Source organism: Salvia splendens, chromosome 17 (assembly GCF_004379255.2).
Source record: "Salvia splendens isolate huo1 chromosome 17, SspV2, whole genome shotgun sequence".
Lineage (NCBI taxonomy): Eukaryota > Viridiplantae > Streptophyta > Magnoliopsida > Lamiales > Lamiaceae > Salvia > Salvia splendens.
Genome location: NC_056048.1, coordinates 26,854,450 through 26,882,114, shown reverse-complemented (window position 1 = coordinate 26,882,114; position 27,665 = coordinate 26,854,450). Strand labels below are relative to the sequence as shown.

General features: G+C 35.7%; 1 protein-coding gene across 1 annotated transcript; it reads right to left on the bottom strand.

Moving 5' to 3' along the window:
• Positions 1-2,388: 2,388 nt before the first annotated feature.
• LOC121775435 (L-type lectin-domain containing receptor kinase VIII.2-like) lies at positions 2,389-3,651 on the bottom strand. Its single transcript, XM_042172517.1, has one exon. It carries the CDS (start codon positions 3,563-3,565, stop codon positions 2,501-2,503), a length of 1,065 nt encoding a protein of 354 aa, XP_042028451.1. The 5' UTR covers positions 3,566-3,651; the 3' UTR covers positions 2,389-2,500.
• Between the last annotated feature and the right edge of the window lie 24,014 nt (positions 3,652-27,665).

Here is a 27,665-nt window from a genome sequence, read left to right as displayed (position 1 = left end):
GGATATAGTATTAGTTAGATAGAAATTTTAGAAAGTCAAAGAAGTTCAATTTATGAAATTTACTTCTATTTTTAAACGATATAATATTAGTCAGACTGAAAATTTAAAGAGTCAAGAACTTCAATTTATGAAAATTTCCCAAATAATGGAACGTTTTTATTGCCATGATTGTTTATAACTTCATACCGTATATAATTGCTGTAATTTAGTAGTGTTTGACTTTACAAATATAATAAAAGGGTAATTTAGTATAAAAATAATAGTTAATAAAAAAACCGGTTCAAACAAAATTCGGTTTAAAATTTAAAGGCATTTTGTATATACAAATTTTGTTAATTTATCTTTACTCGAGTTTTATTTGCAGTAAATTGCGTCTATTTTTTTGCATGTTATATACACGTATTTTGATAAAAATAGATCATACAAAGATCAAGGATCATTTTATATATTATGCTATTAATGGGCTATTGATTTTGATAAATAAATTAAGAAAGTTGTGGTTAGTGTATAACATGACAGACTATTAAATTCGATTATTTTTATATAAAAAAAGACTTTCTTTTGAAATAGAACATTTATAGTGGGGCAATTCAATATATATTAACGTATCGTATACCCGTACAAGTGATGTAAGCTTTATTAAAATACAATACAATGGTGTGATGAATTTTATTGGTCATTTCATTAGATTATTTTATTCAAGTTAAAATAAATTATAACGTTTGTCTCGTATTCCGAGCTAAGCTTCCTAAATCTTAATCGTAACATCATTTTCCCTAAAAATTTAATTTTACTAAATTTAAAAGAAAATAGGTAATGGAATTTAAATCCTATATTTATATATTAAGTTTATGATAAAATATAAGATTTATTAATTAAAATAGTAAAAACAAAGTGCGAATTTAGTGGTGGATATTTCAAGAATCCTTTTATAAAAACTCTTGATTTTATATGTTGATTTTTAAAAACATACATGTTTCAATATTTCTTTGCCAGTATGTTTGATTTGGTGTCCCACTAGAGATTTGAGGATCTGGTATATTATTAAATAATCTCTACCTATCATATTATTTAAAACAACGGTGCACCACCAATTTTCCCCTCATGTCATCAACCACAAATATCTTCACAAATCACAATCATGGAGTTGAGAATCTTTTATTTGTTTACAATACATTTTCTCTTTTATTGGGAAAGGTTGTTTCTAATAAAGAGAGTTTATAATGATTCTTGTTAAAACACATGTAGTATTATCAAACAATTGTGCACATTTGAACCTTGCTACTCAATTATTAAAAATTGAGTCATTAGGCACCTGAGTTTTAAAAGGTTGTGTGACATATATGGAACCATATTAAAATTAGTGTTCAACAATCAATAAAAATTAAGATGCCTATTTTCCCAGAAACATGAAATACTTTGTCAGCTTAAGAGGACAGAAGAAGACACATCTCATTAGTTATTCCAGGTTCAACAACAAACTTTATACTCCCTCCGTCCCAAGTTATTAGACTCGTATACCACTTTGGGATGTCCCAACATACTTGAGCTATTTCTATTTATGGTAAAAATCTAATTTATTACCAACTTCACTTACACCACTAAACAACACCTCCTAAATTCTTGTGCCAAAAGAAATGAGTCTAATATCTTGGGATGGATGGAGTACTAGTTATCATGTCCAAACAACGAGGAGCGAAATCTTGACTACGAGACAAGAAGCACGAATAGAGCACTCTTTGTGTGTATCCTTATTGTGTCGAAACAGCAATTTTCATTAGCCAATTCACACAGATACTACCTTAGTCAGAGAAAACGGATGCGAAAACTGGCTGGTCGACGCTGTGGTAGTAAGTAAGCCACTTTTGCAATTGTTCTAACATTAAAAATTCCCTAACCAAATCTGCATTTAACTTTGGACATAATATGTACAATTGATTAGTAATGTCTACTTCCTGATTAAGAGTAAGCAAGCCGCCATTCAAACTGCGCTAGTGTGTTCAAGAATTCACAGAAGCACATTCGCTAACAGATGCAGAACACGATTCTATGTGTCCATATACTTATAAGGCGCTGGAAATCACACCTTACTCTATGTTCGGACCTGGGCTTCTGTAAACACGGTTTTATACTGTTATACCATATTCAAAGTTTACCAACATATACTCAGATTCTATGCTTCTAGTGAACAGGACATCTTCCTAAGGGATGCATTACTAAAGCTCATCACTGCCTCCCGCTTCTCTTATCATTTGGTCTCGAAGATACGACGACTACCAAATACCTAGCTCACAAATTCAAGCCAACACTTCATAGTTAATCTCTCATTCTAATTATACAGATATCATCAGCTTAAACCAAGCAATAAAGGCAAGTAACAATCCAAAATATGCACAACCCAAACTGCTCCATTCCATGGTTCAAGACAGCCAGAAACTACATAATCCATCACATTATATACTATTACAAAACATAAAATAAAGCAAGCACATATCAAACTCTACTTCTTAGCATCAGGTGTGCCATCTCCAACAACAACATTGATCTTTTCATACCTGAAATCACCCGAATGCACAGTGCATTTCCCCGGGATAGTCAGCACAGTCTCCGAGCCATTCTCGAACAATGCCCACAGGAACATCACAACCAGTGCCAGCAAAGCCCCACATCCTGTCAAGAAAACCAATCCAGAAATAAAACCAAGAGCACAAATCTTTCTCTTCTGTGCCAGCTTCTCCCTCGAAAATGCCCTCGGATTCAATGGCTGTGAATGCAGCCACTGCGGAACCTCCCTAGTCCTGAAGTTCCATGAATACACACTGCTAGTCTGCATTGAGTTTCCAGTAGACGAACTCAATCCAACAACAACCTCTTCACTTCTCCACATTTCACCCAAATCAACCTTATAAACCAACAGAGGACTGTAAGGCCTAGCAATTCCAAATTTGCTCAACCTAACCTCAATCCTCTTCGAGCTCGAATCGTAATCAATCCAAGAATGCAGCTTCACTCCACTCTTCAAATCCAAGCCAATCGACGAGACATTGCTCGTCTTCACCGAAGCGAGGCTTCCGATGTCAAGACCGACGTGGTTCGCGTTCAAATCCCCCACATTTTCATCAACCGATGTGTCGAATTCGACCCCGAGAAACCGATTTTCCTTCGAAAGACCGAAACGTTCTCCGGAAAATGTGGACTGGAAGGTTCTGGGCGCGATCAGAAAGGCCAATCCATCGCCATTGTGAGGCGAGATTGAGAATGTGAAATCAGTGGAGAACGAAACGGGCCTTTTCGATTTCGAGGTCGGACTCGAGAGCCTAATGGGCCTTTTATGGACGATCAAACCGGCGCTGGGAGAGGAAATTGTGGGGTCGGTAAGGCGAATGAAGGAGCTGTTGTTAGTGAGCTTGGCGTCGCCGATGAGGACGAGATTCGAACCGAGATGTGGCTTGTGGGGGATGGAGAGAGAGAGCTGGATAGCTGAAAGCAGCGTGGAAATGAAAATCAGAGAGAGTAGTGGATGAATCGAGCAGGAAGGGGTCGGCAATGGGCGGAATTCGAACATTTTTCCTACAGCGGAGAGGAATTAGGGTTTGGGTTGAATTTGGGGGAAAATGAGTACTCAATCACTTTGCATTTGGAAGATAGTAGAAAGAAGGTAGATATAGATTTTGTGTTGCATTTACAAATCCCTCATTTATTATTTCCCTAATTCCCGATTAAATTTCACCTTGACTCAACATAAATTTTACTCTCTTGTCCCACAAAGATTGTCCTATTTTTTCATTTTCGAACCACATCCACTATAACCAATAGATCAAGTTCGGAGTCATAGCGATATAAATAAAAAAATCAATACTAATCATTTGAAAAAAAATAGTAGTAGTAGAAAAAAATAATAAAAATATACTATATCATATTTTTATATATTATTTTAGAGACATTTTCCCGTGCGTGCTTGCAATTGGCCTCTAAATTTTTACAGAAGGAGACAATAGGGTGACGGATAAAAATAAAAAATGTAAAATGAGATTAATAATGAACATCCCAAAATGATAGTAATATAAGATATTTAGTGGCAGTAGGAGTGGTAATTTCATAAATTCATTAGTTTAGTTATTTATATTGTCATATTTTCTACCGAATTCTTTTATATATCTCATTTGGTTACTTAAATATTTTCTCCATTATAACGTCATATTAAATGTTGTTTATCTATCCATGTAACGACACATTTAATGTGTTGAAGGAATGTTTTGGACCACCGTTTTCGATAGTCATTCCTGTCGATTTTCAATTAGAGTAGTGATTTAGGCCACCCGCGTGATTTTCAATTAGAGTAGTGATTTAGGCCACCCGCAACGCGTCACGCGGGTGGCCCGTAATCCGTCACGCCGGGACGAGACGGCGGCATGACGCGATGCAGCGCCCCGCCTCGTCCCCAGCTCGCCGAGCGTTCCGTCCCGCCGAGACGGAAACTCTGGCGGAGGCAGCTCCGGCGGGTTCGACATCAACGCGTTCGGCGACTGGGGGGCATGTACAATGTCCTGGGTGGTGGTTCCGGTTCGTCGACGTCGGTGGGTACCAACCACCCCATTTTGATGTGGATGTATACGCCCGTCCATCCGCCCCCAGGTATTCGCAGGGATTATCCTAGATTCGGGAGGATTATTCCGTTGAACCCACTCCGGAAGAAGGCCTAGGCGGTGGAAGCTCCAGGGCGGAGGCGGACGAGGATCTAGGCCGGCATCCGTACAGCCCCAAAGAAACGCTGGCGGTGTACAACGCCTGGATTAGCGTCACGTACGATCCCATCGTCGGGAATCAACAATCCCGGAAGTGCTTCTGGGAAAAGGTCACCGAGGCCTACCACGAGATAAAGCCGAAGGGGTCCCGCCGCTGCACATATAAGATGCTCCGCGCTCACTTTGACCGAGTCGACAGAGAGGTCAAAAATTTTGCGCCATCTACAAGAGTGAAGCGGCTCATTACCAAAGCGGAGCCACGGGAGCCGACATTCTGAGGTCGGCTTTGCGAGTCTATTTCGACGACACCGCCAAACAATTCAAACATGTCGATGTTTGGGAGGTCGTCAAAGACGACGAAAGGTGGGCCGACGGTGTCCGGTCCAGCTCGGGCTCGACCTCGAAGCGCACGAAGCACACGACGGGTGGCCAATACTCGTCTAGTGAGGGCGGTTCGGGCAGCTCCGCACAAGAGTTTGCCTCGCAGGAGGTTGAGGGCACGGCAGACGATGCCGGGGGGTCCTCACGTGGGCGCCGTCGGCCGCAAGGGAGAAATGCGGCAAAGGCGGCTAGAGGGAGGAGGGGCCGAGCCGAATCAAGTCAGGCGGGGCTCGGGCTCGGGGCACCCTCGAACTCCCTAACGTCTATGTACATGACCGCCACGACGCCTCCCCAATACCAAGCCTATCTTGCCGGAATTGAGTTTATGGCAAGACAACTTGATATTCCGCCTCTAGGTGGCTTCAGTGCACCTCCACCGCCTTCGGGGGATGATTCGCCGGCGGATTAGTTTTTTTTATTTTCTATAAAATTATATTTTAAATTATGTAATTTTTATTTTTTTAGGATTTTAATTATGTGTTTTTTTAAAAAAATTTGAAGTTGCATTTTTATTTTATGTTGTAATTTTATTTTATTTAATAAAGTGTGTTTTTATTAATTGGATTTGGTTGGAAATAAAAATAAAAAATGAAATTGAATGAATATTAATTTAAGAGACGGTTAAGGGTCGGATAAGAGATGGAGGGTTGCAGGTTCCGTCCCTTAGTTAAGAGATGAAGTAAAAAAGTACAGTGGGGTCCATGAATAGTAATTTAAGCGACATATAAGAGACAGCGTTGCAGATGGCCTTAGAGCCATAATGTCTCCATGCCATAATACCCCTATGATTTTTTGCCATAACTATTTTTTAAATTGAGACTATTTTAACCTACCATTAATAATGCCATGACTATTATTATTGTTTCCAAAAAATATGATTGTATTTCATAATTTTAGGAATTGTTTAATACTATGAAAATAATTGGATGAGACTACTACTCACGTTTTACATTACTATTTTATTGTATCATATATCAACTATTTGAGATTTAAAATTAAGAATATAAATAATCATTAACTCATTCTATTAATATTATCTATATTTAAAGAGTTAGGAAGAAAAATACTAAAATGGCTTTAAAATTTTAACAACATATGATTAAATGATCTGAGTTGTAATATTAAAAAATTAAAAATTTAAAGAAAATAAAATTTTTGAAATGTGAAAAATTAAAATTAAAATTATGAAAATTTTAAAATCAAAACCGCAAACTCATCAAGTATTAATACTCCATATCATATACGATCAATTTTAATTTCTTGCATGATATAGCGAACTGAGCTAAGAATTATACTACATATTTATACTAGAAAAAAAAGTATTAACTCTATAACTTATAAATATTAAATAGACTTTTAAGAACATGTGATTTTTTTTTATCGATGTCTGATTTTCTAAAAATTAAGAATTTAAATAAATTAATATTTTAGAACATGAAGTATTAGAATCAAATCCGCATACTCAATCAATCTGTATGATTATCAAATTTTAATTTGTTGCATAATATTGTGAATGAGCCAGTATTTTGTAAAAAAAGAGAGAAAACTTTAAGTATATACCTTCATAATATTAAATAAATGAGTTAAGAATATGTGATTATTTTTTATTGAGATTGGATGCAATGTTTCAAAAATTAAGATTTTAAAAGAAATTAAAAATTTTAAAAGTAAAGAATTTAAATTATAAAATTCTTAAAATAAAAGCACTAAACTAATTAGTAATATTATATATTAAAATTTTAATTTATTGCATAGTGAGTGGAGCCAAGAAGTCTATTTTATTTATCGATAACCGATTATAGTATTAAAAAAATAAAATAAAGAAATTGAAATTTAGAAAATTAAAGAATTGAAATAAAAATTATTAAATTAGTAAAATTAAATTTTAAAACAAAATTCAAATCAAAATTATGAAATTCATAAAACTAAAATCATAAACTTAACTAATGATTTAAGAACATGTAATATCGATCTTCAATTATTTTGATGAAAAAAAAATTATGAGCAGCATGTAATTTTTAATTTATCTCATTTTTCATGTATATCTTCAATTAATTTATTATTAAATGTTTGGCTATTTTGTATTTATATTTTTAATATAAGTATAGGTTTTATTAATAATATTAAACCAAATATCAGTTAATTTAAGTTATCATCATTTGCGAATCCTATGTGAATCACTATTAACTTTTAAATAAATTTAGATTTGTTGTAACTAATTAGTTAATTGAGGGAATATTAGAAGTATGTCATAACTCATAATTATAGGGATAGCAAATCTTATTCACTTTGATTAGAAGATGTAACGGTTATAGGAACAAGAATGTACATATACAAACCATAAATTTAATAAGAAATTAAATACAGTATAATAAAAAATTACCATTTAACCCTCATTATGGCATTGCCATTATGTCTCCAAAACATTTTTCTTCCATTTAATAGTAAGATATTAATGCTTTTTAAATGGCTTTTAGTACTAAGTAATATTTTGTCTTTGATTCATGAATCTGTGATTGATGGAGTACGTACTAAGCAAGCCCAACAGCAGTAAAGCCCATCAGCCTAAAGCCCAAGAAAGAGTATCAGTTCGGCATGACTAAAGAGTATCAGTCCGGCATGACTAAAGAATTCAGTTCGGCACAACCAAAGAGTTCGGCCCCAGCCTACAGCTCGGTAAAAGCCAACCAATCAAACTCTGCTCTCAGGTCGGCATCAAGCTCTACTCTCAGATCGGCAAAAGCTGCTCGGCAATAATTCAGCAGTTCGGTCTCAGTATTCGACCGAACTAGGAGATAGTGGACTCATGCAGGATTTCCACCTCCACTACACCCACGATCTATTTAGTGGTGTCAAGCAGTCATTAACTCATGCAGGATAGTGGACCCATGCAAGATCGCCACGATCTCCACGACATCCACTACCTAGTAAATGGTGCTGCATGCCACGATCTTGGTTCAATGTATAAATAGAACCTAGATCAGATAGATAGGGTTAAGTTCTAAAGAAGCTCTCTAGACATAAAAGATCATATAGCAAGTTTGTATTGTAAGCTGTAGAAAACAGATCAAGCAATACAACTCTGCCCTCTTTTCTTCCCGTGGACGTAGATTTACCTCAGTAAATCGAACCACGTAAATCTCTGTGTCGTGATCTGCATTTTCCTGCATTCATCACCATCAGAAATTCGCCGATCCATCACTGGCGCCGTCTGTGGGAAACAGAGAACCAAATTTGTGATAAAGCGAATTTTTGACCCTTTTTCCACCCCAAAAAAATGCATACCAGATCACATAACACCCATAATACCGTTCGTGATAACCGTGAGGAAGCTAGTCCAGCTCGCAGGTCTGAAAAACGGCCTCGGGAGACATCTACCTCCGGTTCTCGCGAAGAAGGAACAAGCCACTCCAGGAGAGATCGCACCGAGTCTTCCCAGCAGCCCGATTTAAATGAAGCTGTCAAGCTGTTCTTGGCCGAGAAGCAGGAGGAGTTCTTAACCTTCCTGCAGAAGAGCCAACAACCGGAGAAGACAACGGCGGATTCTCCCTCCTCATCCAGACATGAAAGTCACTACCGCAGTAGTGACGTGTCTTCCAGGAGAAAGAATCCTCAACCCCGACATGTTCCTGTTCCTCCTCGGTACCGGAACCACAGGAGAACTCCATCTCCTCCGTACCGAAGAGATGTCGGGTTCGCCATGTACGGAGCATTAAAGACTCCGTTCTCGGACGATATCACCCGAACTCCTTTGCCGCGGAACTACCGGACACCGTCAATGACTTATGACGGGCTAGTGGATCCTCATGACTTCTTGGGATGCTATCAATATAATATGGCGAACCAGGGTCTCAATGAGGTCCATATGTGCAAGCTGTTCCCCGAGCTGCTCATCGGGAACGCCAGAAGGTGGTTCGACAGCCTTCCTCAAGGCAGCATTAGATCCTACCGAGATCTAATGGATGCTTTCCACAGGAGGTTCTTTCAGAAAGCGGAAGCCCGAATTACTTCGGCTCAGCTGCTTTCTATACGTCAAGGTCGCGACGAAAAGATCAGCGACTTCCTGATGAGATTCCATAAGGAATGCCTACAAGTAGATAATCTCAATGATCTACTTGTCATTTCGGCATTCCAAAATGGAATCCTGCCCGGAGCTCTCTACAGAAAGCTCGTGGAGTGCGGTCCGCAAACAGCTCAAGAAATGTGGGACATTGCGGACCAGTTTTCCCGTGCGGATGAGGCAGACCGTCGAAAACGGTCTTTAGACAGCTCATCCCGAGAAGAGAAAAAGAAGCCCGATCAAAGCGGCCAGGTGCTTCCTCGCCGAACTCCTTTTGAAAGAATTCAAAGGGCACCGGTACAAGGCAGATTGGGGCCACGTCTCAATCCTAAGAAGCCGCCCGCTCAGTTCGTACCATTAAACAAGTCAAGAGCGGAAATTTTCGAACTACATTCCGATATGTTCGAAAAACCAAAGCGGATGACGAAATCAGCCGCGCGGCGACCTCAGGATCAATATTGCTCCTTTCATCAAGCCCACGGTCACGATACCGAGGAGTGCCGAAATTTGGCTGCAGGTATTGATGTTCTTGTGAAAACAGGAACGTTAAAAAAATACCAAAGCAAGCAGCCGAAAAAGAACAAAAGGCAGAGAGGTGCGAACTGCAATCCTCAGGATCCGAAAAGGCATGAGGATCCCGAAGACGACGACGAGCCGCAATATGATGGAGTAATCCAGACTATTGATGCTCTCCCTGCCGGGAAGACTAAGTCGTCCCTAAAAGCAGAACGCAGAGGTTCCAATCAAGAGGAGCCAACACATAAAAGGCTGAAGAAAGACGAAGTGATTACATTTTCAGATGCCGATCCCGTCCCAGCCATCTCTCCTCACCAAGACGCTATTGTCATTCAAGCCGGAGTGGCAAACAAACTGATCCACAGAGTATTTGTGGATACAGGAGCGTCAGTCAGCATTCTTTTTAAAGAATGTTTCGATAAAATGGAAGTGGATCCACCTCGGCTCAGTCCGGCTCCACTTCCTCTGAAAAGTTTCGCCCAGGAGGACACCCGCCCTGAAGGTATTATCAGCCTTCCGATCACGGTGGGGAAAGCGCCTACAAGCTCCAATACGATGATCGAGTTCTTTGTGGTGAAAGCTCGGTCCCCGTACAACATCATCCTGGGGAGAGACTGGCTCAACACAGTTCGGGCCGTTTGCTCTACTTATCACCTCACCATCAAGATCCCCACTAAAGGTGGGATAGCGATCATCCGAGGTGATCAAAAGAGAGCAAAAGAATGTCTGCAGATTGCGCTTAAAAGTGCCGAGCAATCAGTTCGGCACCATCAAGCATAGCAATCACAGCAACCGGAGTCAGAGGCAAGCGAGATGACCGAAGTCACTTCAGAGCCGAACTCAATGACCGTTCAGTTATACGAAGATGATCCATCCAGAACGGTCAAAATCGGCTTCGCAGGAACGCCTCTACTCCGGGAAAAGACCATTCAGCTCCTCAAGGAGTACAAAGATGTCTTTGCATGGTCTCCGTTGGACATGACCGGAGTGCCCCCCGAGGTAATCACTCATCGGTTAAATATTGATCCTTCAATCCGGCCAGTAAAACAGAAGCAAAGACTCTTTGCGGCAGAAAGAAGCCAAGTCATCCATGACGAAGTCCGCCAATTACTAAAAGCGGATGTACTATTCGAGGTGAAATATCCTTCTTGGGTGGCCAATCCTGTGATGATCAAGAAAAAAGAAGGAGGATGGCGGATGTGCATAGATTTTACCGATCTAAACAAGCACTGTCCTAAAGATTGCTATCCCCTTCCGAATATAGATAAAAAAGTAGAAGCTTTGATCGGCTTCGAAATTTTCTGTTTTCTTGATTTATACAAAGGATATCACCAAGTGTTGATGGATGAGAGTGACGCTCCGAAAACAGCTTTCATTACCGATTTCGGCATTTTCGCTTATAAAAAGATGTCATTCGGTTTAAAGAATGCCGGAGCCACTTATCAAAGGATGGTAGACAAGCTTTTTCGGCACCTAATCGGAAAACAGGTTGAAGTGTATGTCGACGACATAGTTGTCAAAAGCAAAAGCACTTCGGAGTACGAAGACAACCTCAAATCCACTCTCGACGTGCTCCGAAAAGCCAACCTCAAACTCAACCCCCAAAAATGTACCTTTTTGGTAGATTCGGGAAAATTTCTGGGTTGTTGGGTTTCAAAGGACGGACTCAAGGCAAATCCCTCAAAAGTTCAAGTTATTCAGAACATGGCGATGCCGAAGTCCATACACGATGTGCAAAGACTAACTGGATGTCTAGCCGCATTGAATAGATTCCTTTCCCAAGCAGCCGAAAAGCAACTGCCGTTCTTCAAAGTGTTAAAAAAGGCACCAAAGTTTGAGTGGGGAGCCGAGCAGAAAAAGGCTTTTGACGAGCTCAAAAGTTATTTAGCCGAGCTTCCAATTCTCTCTGCTCCAACAGATGCCGAAGTGATTTTCTTATACTTAGCGGCATCCGATCAAACCATTAGCGCGGTGCTTGTACGAGAAGAAGGCCTAAAGCAGTTTCCCATCTACTTTACAAGCCGAGCATTAAGAGGTCCAGAAACAAGGTATCAACCTCTGGAAAAAATTGCTCTGGCGTTAGTAAATGCAGCAAGGAGACTGCGGCCATACTTCTATGCTCACAAGGTATGCGTCTTAACCGATCTGCCTCTTCGGCAAGTTTTGACCAAGCCAGAAGCATCAGGCAGAATCGCCAAATGGGCCATAGAGCTGGGAGAACACTCAATCGAGTACCTACCTCGAAAAGCCATCAAGGGACAAGCCTTGGCAGATTTTCTTGCAGAAGCAAAGTTCGATCAAGCAATTCCTGTTATTGCCGAACAGAAGAATTCTGAAAATGCCGAACTAGCACAGCCCTTGGAATCCGAAGTAGAGCCGCCGGACTGCTGGAGCGGATTCGTAGATGGAGCTTCAAACAAGATGGGAAGTGGAGCTGGTATTTTACTTGTCGCTCCCGACGGACACGAGGTAACCTACTCACTTCGGTTCCTATTCCCCACTACTAATAATGAAGCCGAGTACGAAGCCCTCCTGGCCGGACTCCAGTTAGCGCAAAGTCTGCTCGTCAAATCTCTCAAAGTCCATTGTGATTCACAAGTCATAGTAAATCACATGTTGGGTACAAGTGAAGCTCGTGACGAGAGAATGAAGAAGTATTTGGACAAAGCGCAAAGCATCAGCCGAAGTTTCTCCTATTTTCGGATAATCCGCATTCCCAGAGCGGAAAATGGCCGAGCAGATACCTTAAGTAAGTTGGCCTCAGATCCGAGCTCAAAGGCGGAAGAATTAATGCATCGAAGCATTGATGAAGCCGAGGTACATTCAGTATCCAGCTCGCCGAACTGGATGACGCCGATCTTGCAGTATCTGGATCAAGGACAATTGCCCGAGGATAAGAGAGAAGCTCGGAAGATCACGTGCCGAGCACTTCGGTACGAACTTCATGAAGGAGTCCTCTTTAGAAAGTCTTACCTCCAGCCGTTATTGCGGTGCGTAGGACCAGAAGAGACGAACTACATCCTCAGAGAAGTTCATGAAGGATCGTGCGGTAGCCACATCGGAGCCAGAGCTTTAGCTAAAAAAGTTCTGAGATGGGGATATTATTGGCCAACCATGGTACAAGAGGCAGTGCAGCTCGTCAAGAAGTGTACGAAGTGCCAAATTCATGCAAATGTCCCAAGGATGCCGCAGACCGATCTATACACTATGCAAAGCCCTTGGCCTTTCATGCAATGGGGCATAGACATAGTGGGACCACTTCCTCAAGCTCCTCGGCAAATGAAATTCCTTATCGTTGCCGTGGACTACTTCACGAAGTGGGTGGAGGCTGAACCATTAGCTACGATAACGAGCTCAAAGGCATTGGACTTCGTCTGGAAGAACATAGTGTGCCGATTTGGCATACCCCACATCCTCATTTCGGATAACGGGACTCAGTTCACCGACAAGACGTTCAAGAATTGGTGCCAAGAGCTGAATATTCAACAGCGGTTCACTTCGGTCTCTCATCCACAAGCAAACGGACAAACGGAGGTAACAAATCGTATCCTGGTGAAAGGGTTAAAAGCTCGGTTAGAACAAGCCAAAGGACAATGGGTAGAAAATCTCCCTCAAGTCCTATGGTCCTACCGAACTACACCCACAACCTCCAACGGTGAAACTCCGTACAGTCTTGTGTACGGCACTGAAGCCGTGATTCCGGTGGAGATCGGCATACCCAGTCCCCGAACTCTAAATTTCTCAGCAGAAATGAATGACGACGGACTGAGAGCCGAGCTAGATCTTGCCGAAGAAAGAAGAGAATTGGCATGCATAAAAGCAGCCAAGTACAAGGAGCAAGTAGCCCGGTATTACAACCAAAGGGTGAAGAAGCTGCAATTTCAAGTGGGAGATCTCGTCTTGAGAAACAACGAAGTAAGCCGAGCAGAAAAGCTGGGCAAGCTCGAACCCACATGGGAAGGTCCGTATCGGGTGTCAGAAGTCCTCGGCAAAGGGTCTTACAAATTGGCTTACATGTCAGGAGAACAGGTACCCCGAACATGGCACATTTCCAACCTCAAGAAGTTCCATTTGTAAGAGACAGTCCGGTCAGTCAGTCTTGAGTCCTGTTCGGTCAATGTGCTTTCTTTGGTTTGCTTGGTCTTTGTTTGTCTATGTGCGTTTTGTCTATGTGCGTTTTGTCTATGTGCGTTTTGTCTGTCTATGTGCGTGTCGTCTCTTACAAATGTTACTGAGGTATCTTGTTCTTCGAAGGCTGATCCCCTTCTTAGAACATATACAAGCCAACGATTGTGAGTCAAAGCTTCTAAAGAGGATACAAGACCACAATTCAGCTTAAACAAGCAGTTCGTCTGAAACGAACTGCAATAAGCCAACGATTGTGAAGTCCAAGCTTCTAAAGAGGATACAAGACCACAATTCAGCTTAAGAATCAAGCACTTCGTCTGAAACGAACTGCAACAAAAGTCCGATTCACGCGATAAAACTTGCCTGAATTAGGACAAGGGAAAGTCCGATCCACGCGATAAAACTCGCCGAATTAGGACAAGGGAAAGTCCGATCCCCAAATTAGGACAACGGAAAGTCCGATCCGAGCGATAAAACTCGCCAAATTAGGACACAAACCAAGTCCGGTCAAAGAAGAATTTACTTCATAAGACCGAGGACAAACATCAACTTACCCCGTACCTTTATCCAGAATGCCGAAGTGATTCACTTCGCTTTCCGGGGGGGGTAGTGATGGAGTACGTACTAAGCAAGCCCAACAGCAGTAAAGCCCATCAGCCTAAAGCCCAAGAAAGAGTATCAGTTCGGCATGACTAAAGAGTATCAGTCCGGCATGACTAAAGAATTCAGTTCGGCACAACCAAAGAGTTCGGCCCCAGCCTACAGCTCGGTAAAAGCCAACCAATCAAACTCTGCTCTCAGGTCGGCATCAAGCTCTACTCTCAGATCGGCAAAAGCTGCTCGGCAATAATTCAGCAGTTCGGTCTCAGTATTCGACCGAACTAGGAGATAGTGGACTCATGCAGGATTTCCACCTCCACTACACCCACGATCTATTTAGTGGTGTCAAGCAGTCATTAACTCATGCAGGATAGTGGACCCATGCAAGATCGCCACGATCTCCACGACATCCACTACCTAGTAAATGGTGCTGCATGCCACGATCTTGGTTCAATGTATAAATAGAACCTAGATCAGATAGATAGGGTTAAGTTCTAAAGAAGCTCTCTAGACATAAAAGATCATATAGCAAGTTTGTATTGTAAGCTGTAGAAAACAGATCAAGCAATACAACTCTGCCCTCTTTTCTTCCCGTGGACGTAGATTTACCTCAGTAAATCGAACCACGTAAATCTCTGTGTCGTGATCTGCATTTTCCTGCATTCATCACCATCAGAAATTCGCCGATCCATCAGTGATATTCTTTAATCAGCATATATTATACGCATAGACTCGTGTGAAAATCTGTAGTCTGAACTTGAAGTTAATTTTTTTGTCTCACTTATCCAAAAACCACATAATTAGATATCCAATAAATTTCGCCACGAAAAAAGTTCAGCATTTAAATATTTTTTATAATTAAGACTAGTGAATTGGGCCAAAATTCAAGCTATCAGGATTTTAAAGCCTATAAACAGAGATGATGGGTCCAATTTGTTGGCTTATCTGACCCTATTTTAAAATAAAAAAAAATATCGTTTTATGTACTTATTTAGAACAACTATCTAGCTTAGTCTCAAATCTCAATTTCTCTTATTCTGGTCATTTCGTTTGACGTTATTTGAATCATCTCTTTTAAATATGAAATTAACTAATCGATATTAAATGTGTTATTTTTATTATAAAAAAAAATGACTCAAAAATGATAGGACAATTTGAAATAGAATACTACTCAAATAACTTGAAATAAATTAAAAGCCCCCCTTTTTATACAAATTTTTTGATACAAAAGAAATGTGTAAAGCCAAAATTTAGCAAGCACAATTTAGAACAGAAACAATGACATAAAATAATGAAATGATCATAAAAACAAAAACAAGTATAACGGATGAGGATGAGGATGACCGTGAAAAACAGAAGTAAGAGCATCTGCAATGGCGGATGTCCCGGCGGACGTCAGACCGGGCATCCGCGCGGGACGTTCGCCATTGGATCGGGAGAGGCGGACACGGACGTCCCGTTGCGGATGTGAGGTATCCACGGCCTTCCAGCGACGTCCGTCGTGACGTCCGCCATTGTGGTGCCACGATGGACATCCCAACGAACGTCATGATTTTCGAATTTATTTATTTATTTTTTAAACTCTATATATACGGCTCGTTGCAAACTCTATATATACAACGAGACCCCGTTTGGCTAGCGGCAAACTATACAGATTCAAGGATAACATGTACTTTGTTTGAATCGTTTTTTGGTTTGGGATGTTTTTTTTTGGTGAACTATGTATTTTTTTTAATTTAAATATGTATGTTTTTTTTAAAAAAAATGGTTGCATTTTTTCCGCATTCGTGTCGAAATTTTAATTTCGTAAATTGCATATTTGTGAATCTGTGAATTTTTATTATTGTGGATGTCCGTCGGGATGTCCTTGGGGATGTCCGCCATTGTGCAGTGGGATGCCCTTATGACATGTCAGTGCAGTGGGAGGTCCTTATGACGCGGCAGGAGGTGTTTTTGGGAAGTCCACCGGGACATCCGCACCATTAAAGGGCAGTACAGTACACATCTTGACTTTATTCGCCGTCATCATATGCCAGAGAAATCGGATAAACTCAGTTAAAAAGAAATAGAAAACACATGAAGGTAAGTTAGTAACACAATAACTAAATCAATTCTCTAAGTCGAGCTTGTTTTTAATCAATCTCTTCAGAACAATTTAAATCATTTAAAATTCTTATATTCTCTTAGAAAGTTGGTGTAAGTAAATAAATCATAGCATTATTATTTATAGAAGTCATATATATATATAAAGGTAAGAAAATTTGAAAATTGGATAAATAAGATTTTGAATTGTTGCTAGACAGAATATATATAAGGCCACATAATTTTGCTACAGATAGTGTTTTTCATATGTCCTTTACAAATATAAAGTGTAGTCCAAGAGGGAAACATTTGGCCTACATATTTTCCTATTTTGAAACCAGTGTTTCTTGTCCAAAATTCTTTCATTTCAACTGACAAAACCATCATCCCTTATTATCTCGACTATCATCAATTATTCGTACCTTTGCCCTAGAACAAATTAGCTCATTCAACAGAATAAAATATTAATATCCTAATTAATTAAAACTAATATATATAAACATTGTACCTATTTAAGTCTTGACAATAAAAAAACACCGTGAAATCAGTGTATATATAAAAGCAAACGTTTTAACCAAAACCACAACAGAGAAAAATTAGCAAAAATAGCAAGACAAACACAAAGGATTAAGTTAAAAGAACTTCCCTTTTTTCACAGGTTCTCACCCAATGGAACATGAAAATCTAAATTTCATTTACAGCTAGGCAGCTGTATTATACATATATGCATAACATAACATAATCATTTTCCTTCACTGTTTTTTCATTTACTAAAATATTAAAGCCAGATAGTAATAATCATATATCCCTTAACTTTTCTTATTTTAGAGATATGTGGTGAAAAAAACACTGTTCCATTAATAGTAAGCAAATTAATTAACCAGGACTTTCAAGAATTAATGTTAATTAGATCTGCATAATATAATAATTATATACATGAGATTTCAGTCACCAAATTTGTTGGATCTTCCTCACCATGCAAATCTTTGTTTAACAATTTCATTCATTTTCACCTCATGAAAATAAATTCAAGAGTGAGAGATAGATTTATTGATAAATTGAAAAAGGCTCGAGCCAGCAAGCAGCGAGCAGAGGTTCAAGACAAGCGGCTAAATGTCAAGCCGCAAAAATCGAAAACAGAAGAGTACAACGACATCTCAGTGAAACACCAACAGACAGGCTAAACGCTAAACACTCAAAGAGCCAAAGAAACATTAACAGCAACAACACAAACCTGGTATCAATCTTCACTTACTTTGGTTGGAGCCAAATATTGAGTAAATGGGGCCGAAAACACGAACCTAGAGACGTCGTTTCGTTGCATGATCTTCACCAGATCTTCATGTTTGGAGCTACCAAAGGATGAATCCAAAGAGATGGCATGATCCAAATATATGAATTCTAATTTAATATATTATAAAAAGATGGTATATTAAATATAATGAAAGAAAAAGAAAAAAGAAATAGTGTAATTGAGTTGGGATCAATGCGATCCCTTTGGACGCCTCCTTTAGTGGCTGTAAATTCCCCGGCAACGGCGACGGCGACGGCGACGGCGGAGGAGGGAGCTTACATCTCCACACTGTGTGTGGTGCGTGTGTTTTGGAGAAGAAACATAAGAAAGTGGCTGAAGAGTACGTCAATATAAAAGACACTAACTATTTATTTTCTAATATTATTTATTCACTTTTGTAATAAAAAAACAGCGTCGTAGATATAGTACCATGTTGAATTTATGTAAAAGTAAATTTTTGGATATCATAATGATTATGTAGCTTTGTTGGATTTAGTGGAATCAGGACAAATTTTATAAATTTATTATGTACATAAAAATATTAAAATACTAAAATAATTATTAGCTTAAAAAAAAGCTAAAATAATTAAAATATTAAAATTGGGCACATGGGCCACCGTAATCAATAATTATTAAAAATTAGTTGAATTAAAGACATAAAATTTGAAATTGAATAAAAATATATCAAGAAATTCTTCAAAAAAGATAAATCTAAAATTTTAAAATTCCCATGCTTTTGATACGAATCAGGTGGCATCAATTTGTGTTAATTTGATTTGTGGGATGTTGAGATATCATGATTGAACATACTATTATTTAAGTTTCTTTTACTATTATAGAGTTATTTTTTAATGTAAAATCGAGTTACCTATAAAACAATTCCACGTCCAAACAAAATGTGGTAATTTATTAAACGTGGGTCAGCAATTCTTCTTAGAAATCCCCAAACTAAACAAGTTGGGTGGAAAAATTATTATCATAAATTATGAATGTAAATGATTGTTGTTACATAAACTAATTTTCTTTAATGATGGCAATGGTCCCATCCATGTTCATGTTCCTCTCCCCACAATTGAAAGCCACACCAAACTTTTCTTTTTCCCTTTTTTTTATTTAAATCACTAAATATAAATTATAGTCTTTTTCCATGTGTTTGTGTGGTATGGGCTGTAAATGACAATTAAATTATATTAGAATTTTGTAGTCTTGTTAATGATGTTATTATCATAGATTGACCTGAATCACATACAGTTAAGAGATCTCGAAAGATAAGATGAGGTTTATATTAGTCCCTTTTTAATGGTCAACGAATCATGAAATTATGTGGCTGTATCATTTTCTGATTTAGGAGGATTTATTTATCTTGAATTTTCATGATTTTATCAATTTTATCCTAACCTTTCACCATTAGGGATTCATATGTTAAAACTTAAAATCATACCAACTATTTAAGATTTTAGAAAATGTATTTGTGTAATGTAGATCACATTATTTCCAACCCAAACCATAGCATTAGAATAGTTATTCTGCAAGCTGTATTTATCATATTAGTTGATTGATGGATGTCCTTGAGCTCCCATTAAATTTAAACCAAAAAGTACTAAAGGGAAAAAAGATGAAATGCAATCATGCTAAGTTGTATGACAAACTTTTTCAAAGTCAAAACATGGATTTGGTTGTTATAAAAATGAGGAGTACATTATATTACATATAATACACATCTAATGATTTCATAAATATGGAGTATATTTTACAAAGATCAACAAATGGAATTTGTTCATTTTAACAATTGCAAAATTCCTTTTGGAATGTTTTTGTCTGGCCAAATTTGATATGACCTATGGGCGTCACTTGTTGACAACATTATTGTTACATACATTATTTTGGTTCTGTAGCATTTCCCCTTTTCTATCATAATTTAAACAAGTTTTGAAATCTTCTAGAAGTAAATATATACCCTAAATAGTAAATACTCGAGGGTGAGATATTGAGAATTGTACATATATGCATGTATACAAAAATTAGTCTATCTCCTATTTTTAATAAATTTCTCTGAGATCTCCTCTCTATTAAAATTCGTATCGTTATTATCAAAACTTTTGATAGTGAACATAGTAATATAATAGTATATACGATAAACTTTATATGAAGATGTTGAATTGTCTGAATATCGTAAAAAAGAGAGAAAGTAATAGATACCGAATTGTCTTATAATACTCTCTTCGTCTCATATTAATGAAGACATTTCTTTTGAACATGAGGTCTAAGAAATAGATCCTTATATTTTAGTGGAAAGAGAATAAAGTATAAAAGAAAATAAAGTCATAAAAAGTATAGAGAATAAAATAGAGATGATATAGTTTTTTTTATTAAAAAAAATACCATCAATCCCATATTGGATATGACTCAAATAATTTGGATTAGAGGGAGTAATAAACATTAAAAGTTTTTAAAAATCGTCAGTTTTATGTCGCTATTTTTTCCACACGTGATCGGTTTTTCTAATTATAATTCCCCTGAAGATGAGTAATTCATTTTATTACTATAATAAAACCAATAAATAAGGAAATTGCATCTAGGTTGCTATTATTTATTTAATGATCTTTGGTAGTAGTGCTCCGTTAGTTCAATTAAAATCGTGCCGACTTGATGAGATATATTTATCAAAAAGAATTATTCATTCAATGAGGCCAACTGAAGTAGCAATCTGTCACTCTGCCCTTTTTGATGTAATTTATTCCTATCATTAAATTTAAGGGTGGCCACCATGATTTACAAACCTCAAAACAAAATCCAAATATTGTCCGATGTTATTTGAGTTGTTTATTATATGTGATTTTAAAAAAAATAATCTTTAAGAATCAAGTGAACACAGAATAAAATAAAAGAAAAAAATATATAAATAAAAAAAGAATATAGTTTATTAAAAAGTGAAATGAATCAAGTAATTTGAAACAACTCAAAATAAAATACAGACTCTCAAATAAATAGAAGGAAAGAATACATCTCATAATTTGTGATTAAAGTTTTAACCTGAAACGTGCAAGCCAAATCTTCTTAATTTACCCTTTAACATAACATGTCATCATTAACCCTAAATCCTAATTAAGCACTCTTATTTTGTCTATTAGTGCTCAAGTTAGATTTGTAAATAATATACACATGGGAGTAACTAAACAACTTTATGTACCAAATTATTGAAAAAGTTGTTGCAATGTCATGTGTTTAAGCTAATTAGCCATCAACCATGATTTATATTTCGCACGATTTAAAATGTGAAAGACAATTAAAAGGAAAATTTAAAGTGTGTGTGAATGAAAAATGTATTTACATGTGCGGACTATATAATTAGATGAGTATAATCTATGTATACATATACATATATATTATTTGTTAGCTTTTCAATTCTACTTGTTCTTCTGTTGCGTGTTTTTGTGTGTTTTGTCTTTGTTTCATTTTCTTTCTTTTAATTTGTCTGAAACGATGAGTGCTTTCTTATGTATGTTTTATGTGATTGTTGTCAAAACTTCTCCTTCGAATTAGAATTGTTGCACTGTTACCACTCATCTCTAGTAATGAGGTTGGTGAATAACATGAATATGTTCATTATTCCTTTACTTCTATTTTCTTGTTTTCGAATTGCCTTTGGATAGTATTCTATTTATTGATATGTTAATTTCGTTATTTTTTTTAACTTATATTCTAAATTGTTCTATATACCAAGTCTCTTTGGTTTATTTCATAATATTTACGAAGATTAGGTGAACCTCCCAATTAATGGGACGAATGAGTTGCGTGATATGATAAGTCAACCATAAAATCAAGCACAATATATTCAAGAGTAATAAGTACTGGGAGTATTATCTAACAACTTTATTTTATTTTTAAATTTAAAACAAACCTTTTATTTTAGTACCGATCGACGACATAATAATTGGGCTATTTGGGTGGGACAAATACTCTTTCACCAAATATACTTTGTCTAGAGTCTAGACCTATGAATATATAGATCTCCAAATTTATTTTGTTTTTTATTCTATTTTGGTAAAATTGAAAATATAAACAAAAAATCATTTAGTTATAATCCAAATGTATGAAAATGTAATTAGATAATTTCTAGTAACGGTTAGAGATATTTAGAAAAAACTTATGACAATGTCGAATGTTGTTTAGAACTTCCGTTTCGATTTAGAGCTATTGTAAGAACTGAGATCATTTTTACACTAATAGATGAGATTGGATAGAACACTTGTTTTTATATAAGCTGATTTTGTTACTCTTTTGTTTTTATTTTTATTCTAAATGGCTCATAAATTACCAATTAAGTTGCTCGTTAATTTTAACACAAATCATTTAATGATGATATGTTGATAAACATAGTAACTATATGCACACTAGTGAAACATCAATGGACCACTAGCACGCTTTTTCTTGTGGTGGTTCATTCTTGGCCCCCACCTCCCACATTAACTATTTCATCTAACTACATTAATATTTTGTACTCCTACCTTCTTCAATGCCAAAAATAACATATTACAAACTTACATTGGTTTAGATTGAAGAAATATAGTGGAATACTTATATATTCCTTTTGTTTCCTAAAAATAAGAATTTTTATAATGATATACGTTTTAATACAAAATTGGTAAAGTAATAGATAGATAGAAAGAAAAAAAATGTGTTTGTGGAAATGGTGGTCTCACCTCATAGAGAGAGAAATTTTCTAAAATAGAGTGTTTTTACTTTTAGGAAACGGTCTAAAAAGAAAAGAGTTTCTATTTTTAAAAAACAGAGAGAGTAATATTTATAATGGTGTGGCAATTTTAATCATGAAGTGACTTTCGTCTTTGGAAAAATAGAGTTGCCAGCTAGAGATGACATGTCGCTAAATGAACGCAACGATATTGTTATGTGTTGTGTTTTGTGTTTGAAGCGATTATACTAGTTTGTCTTATAGAACGATTTTGTGTTAGTTTTAGGCTGATGTATTGTTAATATTCTTTTATCACGAATCCGTTTTATTGAACTTGATTAATAAAATTTTATCTAGACCAAACGAAATATTATTCTTGTTTTTCTTTTTTGTTTGACACAAATATTATTCTTGTTGTTTACATGTATGTATATATATAACATAATAACTAGGTGAAGGTACATATGTCTCATCTTTATTGTGCATGAATATAACTCCCACGAATCCTTGCAACCCATTTGGTGGAGCATTTGGCCTTTGGGAAAAGATGTAGTATTATAAAACTTTTCAAATTTTTGTTTTCTGTTTGCATATTATTTATTCCTTTGATTATTAATAATGACATGAATATGCATGTTGTTTAAATCAACGATTTTTCCCTATTATTCTAGTGGTTGTGATGAATCCCCAGTATATCATACTAGTAAATTGACAAAAAAAATATGAAATTCAGTTAAATTTTGATTCGTCTTGCAATTTTTAAAATTAACTAGAAAAACTATGAAGTGTAGATTTATTCTCAATTATCATAGGTAAAAAATTTGATAGTCAACGTGCAATATATTGTTCAGGGTTTTCAACCAAACGACACCATTTTTTCTACGAATGGACGACATAGTTTAACTCACTGGCGCGATGATGTCCACGTATGATTTCTCAACCCTCATGCCACACACATTTTCATAAAAAAAATTCTCCGTGGATTAGTTAAAGATAAATACATACTTCTCATCTAATGCTTTAAACAAAAACCTCATCTAATGACAGATTTATGAAAGCAACCGTTTTTGCTTTTTAAGATTAAGTACTCTATTGGTCGATTGTTAATCTTGATAACTTAATTACAAACGTATACGCATGTAAATATTGATAATTTAATATCAAACGTACACGCATGTATACTTATCTTTTTTGACGATATATAGTCAATGTCACATTTTCCGTATCACATTCCTAAATTAACTATTTTAAGTAATATAGTTGGTGCAGAAATAAAATTTATTATAATATAATTACATCATAATAACAAGTACTTATTTGAAAGTTTAAAAGTTTGAAAATTTAGGTACCCTACTTATGAATTTATTAAATCTAATAATAAAATTTTATCTTATAAAATGATCATAATTACAAAAAAAATAGTAATATACACTGATCTGATACAACAAAATTTTGATAATAAGTACAAAGTTCAATGAAAGGATATAACATTAATATCATTACAAAATTAATAAAAAGAATGTGTGAAAACTCATATAATACATGAAAAATATGACAAAAAAGATTACCATATATTGAATCTCATCCGTTTTTTGAGGCATTATCTTCATTTTCTGAATCCACATTCATCAATATAATTAGTGTAAATTTGACCCTGTATCATATTAGTATTCAACTAGGGAGACATTTAGTAAAATAAATGCCCCTCATGATCAAATTTATTGACGTTTTGGTTATTTTCAATTTTGTAAAAATAAAAGTCACACTATTCACTCTTTGTTAACTACAAATTCATGGCTTATTAGCAAATAACCTATGGAAAAAAAATACTCTCTCCGTCCACAATTAGTAGTCTTATATTTTCTTGTATGAATTTTAAGAAATGTAACTATGTCAATCGAAAACGATAGTAGAATATGAGTCTCACTTTTCAATATTAGTTTATACTAATATAATGTAAGGAAAATGTAGTAGAAAGTTGAGTTTATGTACCATTTAAATACATGTGAAATGAAACTCTTTTTGTTAATTTTTTTTAATTAGATAAAAGGCTAAAAAAAATCGCAATTTCTATTGTGGAAGGGAGTACTAAATTCGTGCAGACTACTTTAAAATTGGTACGCAGATTGAATGAGATGAAGTATGATGTATATTGCCATTTTATCAATAATTCATGTTTCTCTTATCAAAGTATGATAAGTATCATATCTATATGTATATTTATAATTTATATATATCCAGCTAATGAGATTCATGCACATTGAGGTTCAACAATCAACGTCAATAATTAGCATTCTACATCACTACTCAAAACTTTGAAATCGACATGCATGTTGCAATTTAAGTAAATCCCATGATTGAAAAACACTCAGCCATCTTTTTTTTATATAAATAAAAATGCTCAAGCCTAAAACGGAGGTACAAAGTCATTTACTTAACTAAAAATTTGTAAATGTATAGCTTGGCCGGTGGGTGCTTTGTCATGTGTTTTCGATTCAGGCATTAGGTTTTGGGGTTTAGGAGTCGGCATACTTGTGTGTTGTCTATTTACTTTCGTTTTCTTGTGTCCGTCACTGTTTTTTATTTATTTATTATTATTATTATTATAAATGAGAGAAGAACGTTTGTTTTTGTTTATGCGTTAATTTTGTTATTTTTTAATTGTTACGATTCTAAACTGTTTCTATACCGTTACTTGATTGATCGCCAATTTTGGCTGGACATTTATTTTGAGTTATAATTGGTGGTAAAGAATATGTGGTGTTGATCCATGTTTGATTGATGAAGTGGAATGTGCAAAATGAAAGTAAAAGCTAGTGAAAAAGGACCACAATGGCAGAGCTCTGTCTCCCTTCATTTAGAGTTGCATGGAATTTTGATGCCATAATATTAATTTTGTATAGTACTCCCTCCGTCCCACGTTATTTGAGACGTTTCTTTTTTGCACGAGATTTAAGAAAGTTGTATTTAGTGAGTTAAATAAAGTAGAGGAAAGAATAAAGTAAGAGAATAAAGTAAAAAAAAATATAAAGTAGGTGAGATTAGATGTTTTGTTTTTAGCAAAAAAAAAATGACTCAAGTAACTTGAGACAACTCAAAATGGTATACGACTCAAGTAACTTGGGACGAAGGGAGTATGAACATATGCCATGTGAACTCATTATACTTTGGAGGACCACTTTTCTTCTTACTTGTTTCACTCGAACTCGACGTCTTATGTTAGACTGTTTCAAGTTTATATTATTATATCAAAAATTGGTGGTATATATGGTTAATTTGAGAAACACTTGAGTTCGAGCACGCCCTCGTACGTTACATACGAGCATTCATTATTTAGTGTTTTTGGATATTAATTGGGATACTAATTAGGTATTAAATCAAAGTTTGATAAGTGTTTTGTTATGCGTTTAAGAACTGAACTACACAACGTGGACCAACCCTTCAAGTATAAGTATATTCGATTAATCCTCACATGAATAATAATAATAATAATAATAATAATAATAATAATAATAATAATAATAATAATAATAATAATAATAATATCTTGCTTGCAATTTCTAGAAGTACTAGGATGACGTGTGTGAAATAAGACCACAACCTATGTCAAGTTGCCAAGGAATGTATCATAATTTTAGTTATACTACTAACATGAACATCTATATATTTTTATTACATACAGATATGTAAGTGAATCGTACTCCTAATAATTTAGTTTTGTGACATCCATCTACATAATTGCATTTTACCACATCTAATAGTCCTCATAAAGTAGTTTATTTTGCAAATAACTTAAACATAGTAATTTTTGTATGATATGTACAATACCGATAAGGAAACTATCATATAAATATACGGCACATATTTGTAAAATGCTACTCATTTTTATCTTTGAAAACATATATATAGTATAGTAGTAATAATAATAATAATAATGGGTTATCACCTTGTAATATCTCCCTTTAAAACAAAGAAAACTTGTAGTAGTAATCCCTAATACAATAACATCATGAAAGCTTCACCCACACATTCAAATAAAAGTCTCCACATTAAAGCTCAATTTTCAAAAGGGCTGTAATCGAAATAATTAAGCGTTTTGGGACAACAAAATTCAAACTAAAATTTGAAAATAATTAATTTTTAAGTAAATTCAATTAAATTTAAAAATTGATATTATGTACATGTACAATTTATGTACAATTTAAAAATTGATATTATGTACATGTACAATTTTTAAGTATGATAGAGTGTTAAATGCATGTATATATAGAACTATCTACGCAAGTAGAGATACATGGTGTAACATAAATACTGGATTGAGCGTATATAAAGGAAGAATATCATTTAACAGATGTTCAAATTTTAAAAGGCATCTTTGGCTTAGATATGGGTTAGAGAAAAGAGTTAAAATGCAAATCCATCATAAAATTGAAATCACCATCACAAATTTCAATTTGTGGGGATCTGATGTCCGACTATTTTTGTAGTTGCCTCCTTTACTATCTTTTTCCTTTTTTTATTTTTCCCTTGATGATTATGTATGTTGTCCATAACTACTTATCAATTGAAGTTTTGCAAGAAACATTAGTATATGTGCACTTTGGTTGGTTGGGAAAATGAGAGCAAAGTATTTTTTCTTTCTTTCTTAATAATTGGTTGTTTTGTAAGCCATCTATACATGGATCATCATAGTCCCACTCCCATTATATCTCAGGTTTTCTTGTACCCTCATAAACTATACCAAGTTTGATATTCTATTTAACTTTAATTTCATCTCCTAACTTTATAGGGTTTTTTTCTAATAAAATTAGTGTGATTATTAACCCATTAATGTCGATAAAGATACAATAGCAAAATCTTAGAAACATTATTTTGATAGCTCGATACCCCAAAAAGGTTATGGGCTCAATGCAACAGAAAAAAATGGGTGTGGTTTAATAAAAGAGTGAACTACGAAAATGGTCCATGAACTATGAGTTTATCTCGCTCATAGTCCATGTACTTTAAAAATATCGTCAGACATCCCTGGACTAAAGGTTTATCTCACATTTGGTCATTTTGCCATTTTTTTATACGAAAAACCCTTTTGAGCATTTGAGCAATTTGGTCTTTATACACTTTTAACATTTTAAATCTGATATTATTTCAGTGATGCACTAAATCTGA

Excerpts from the sequence above, each read along its gene's own strand:
- LOC121775435 (XM_042172517.1), bottom strand. The coding sequence starts at position 3,565 with ATGTTCGAATTCCGCCCATTGCCGACCCCTTCCTGCTCGATTCATCCA.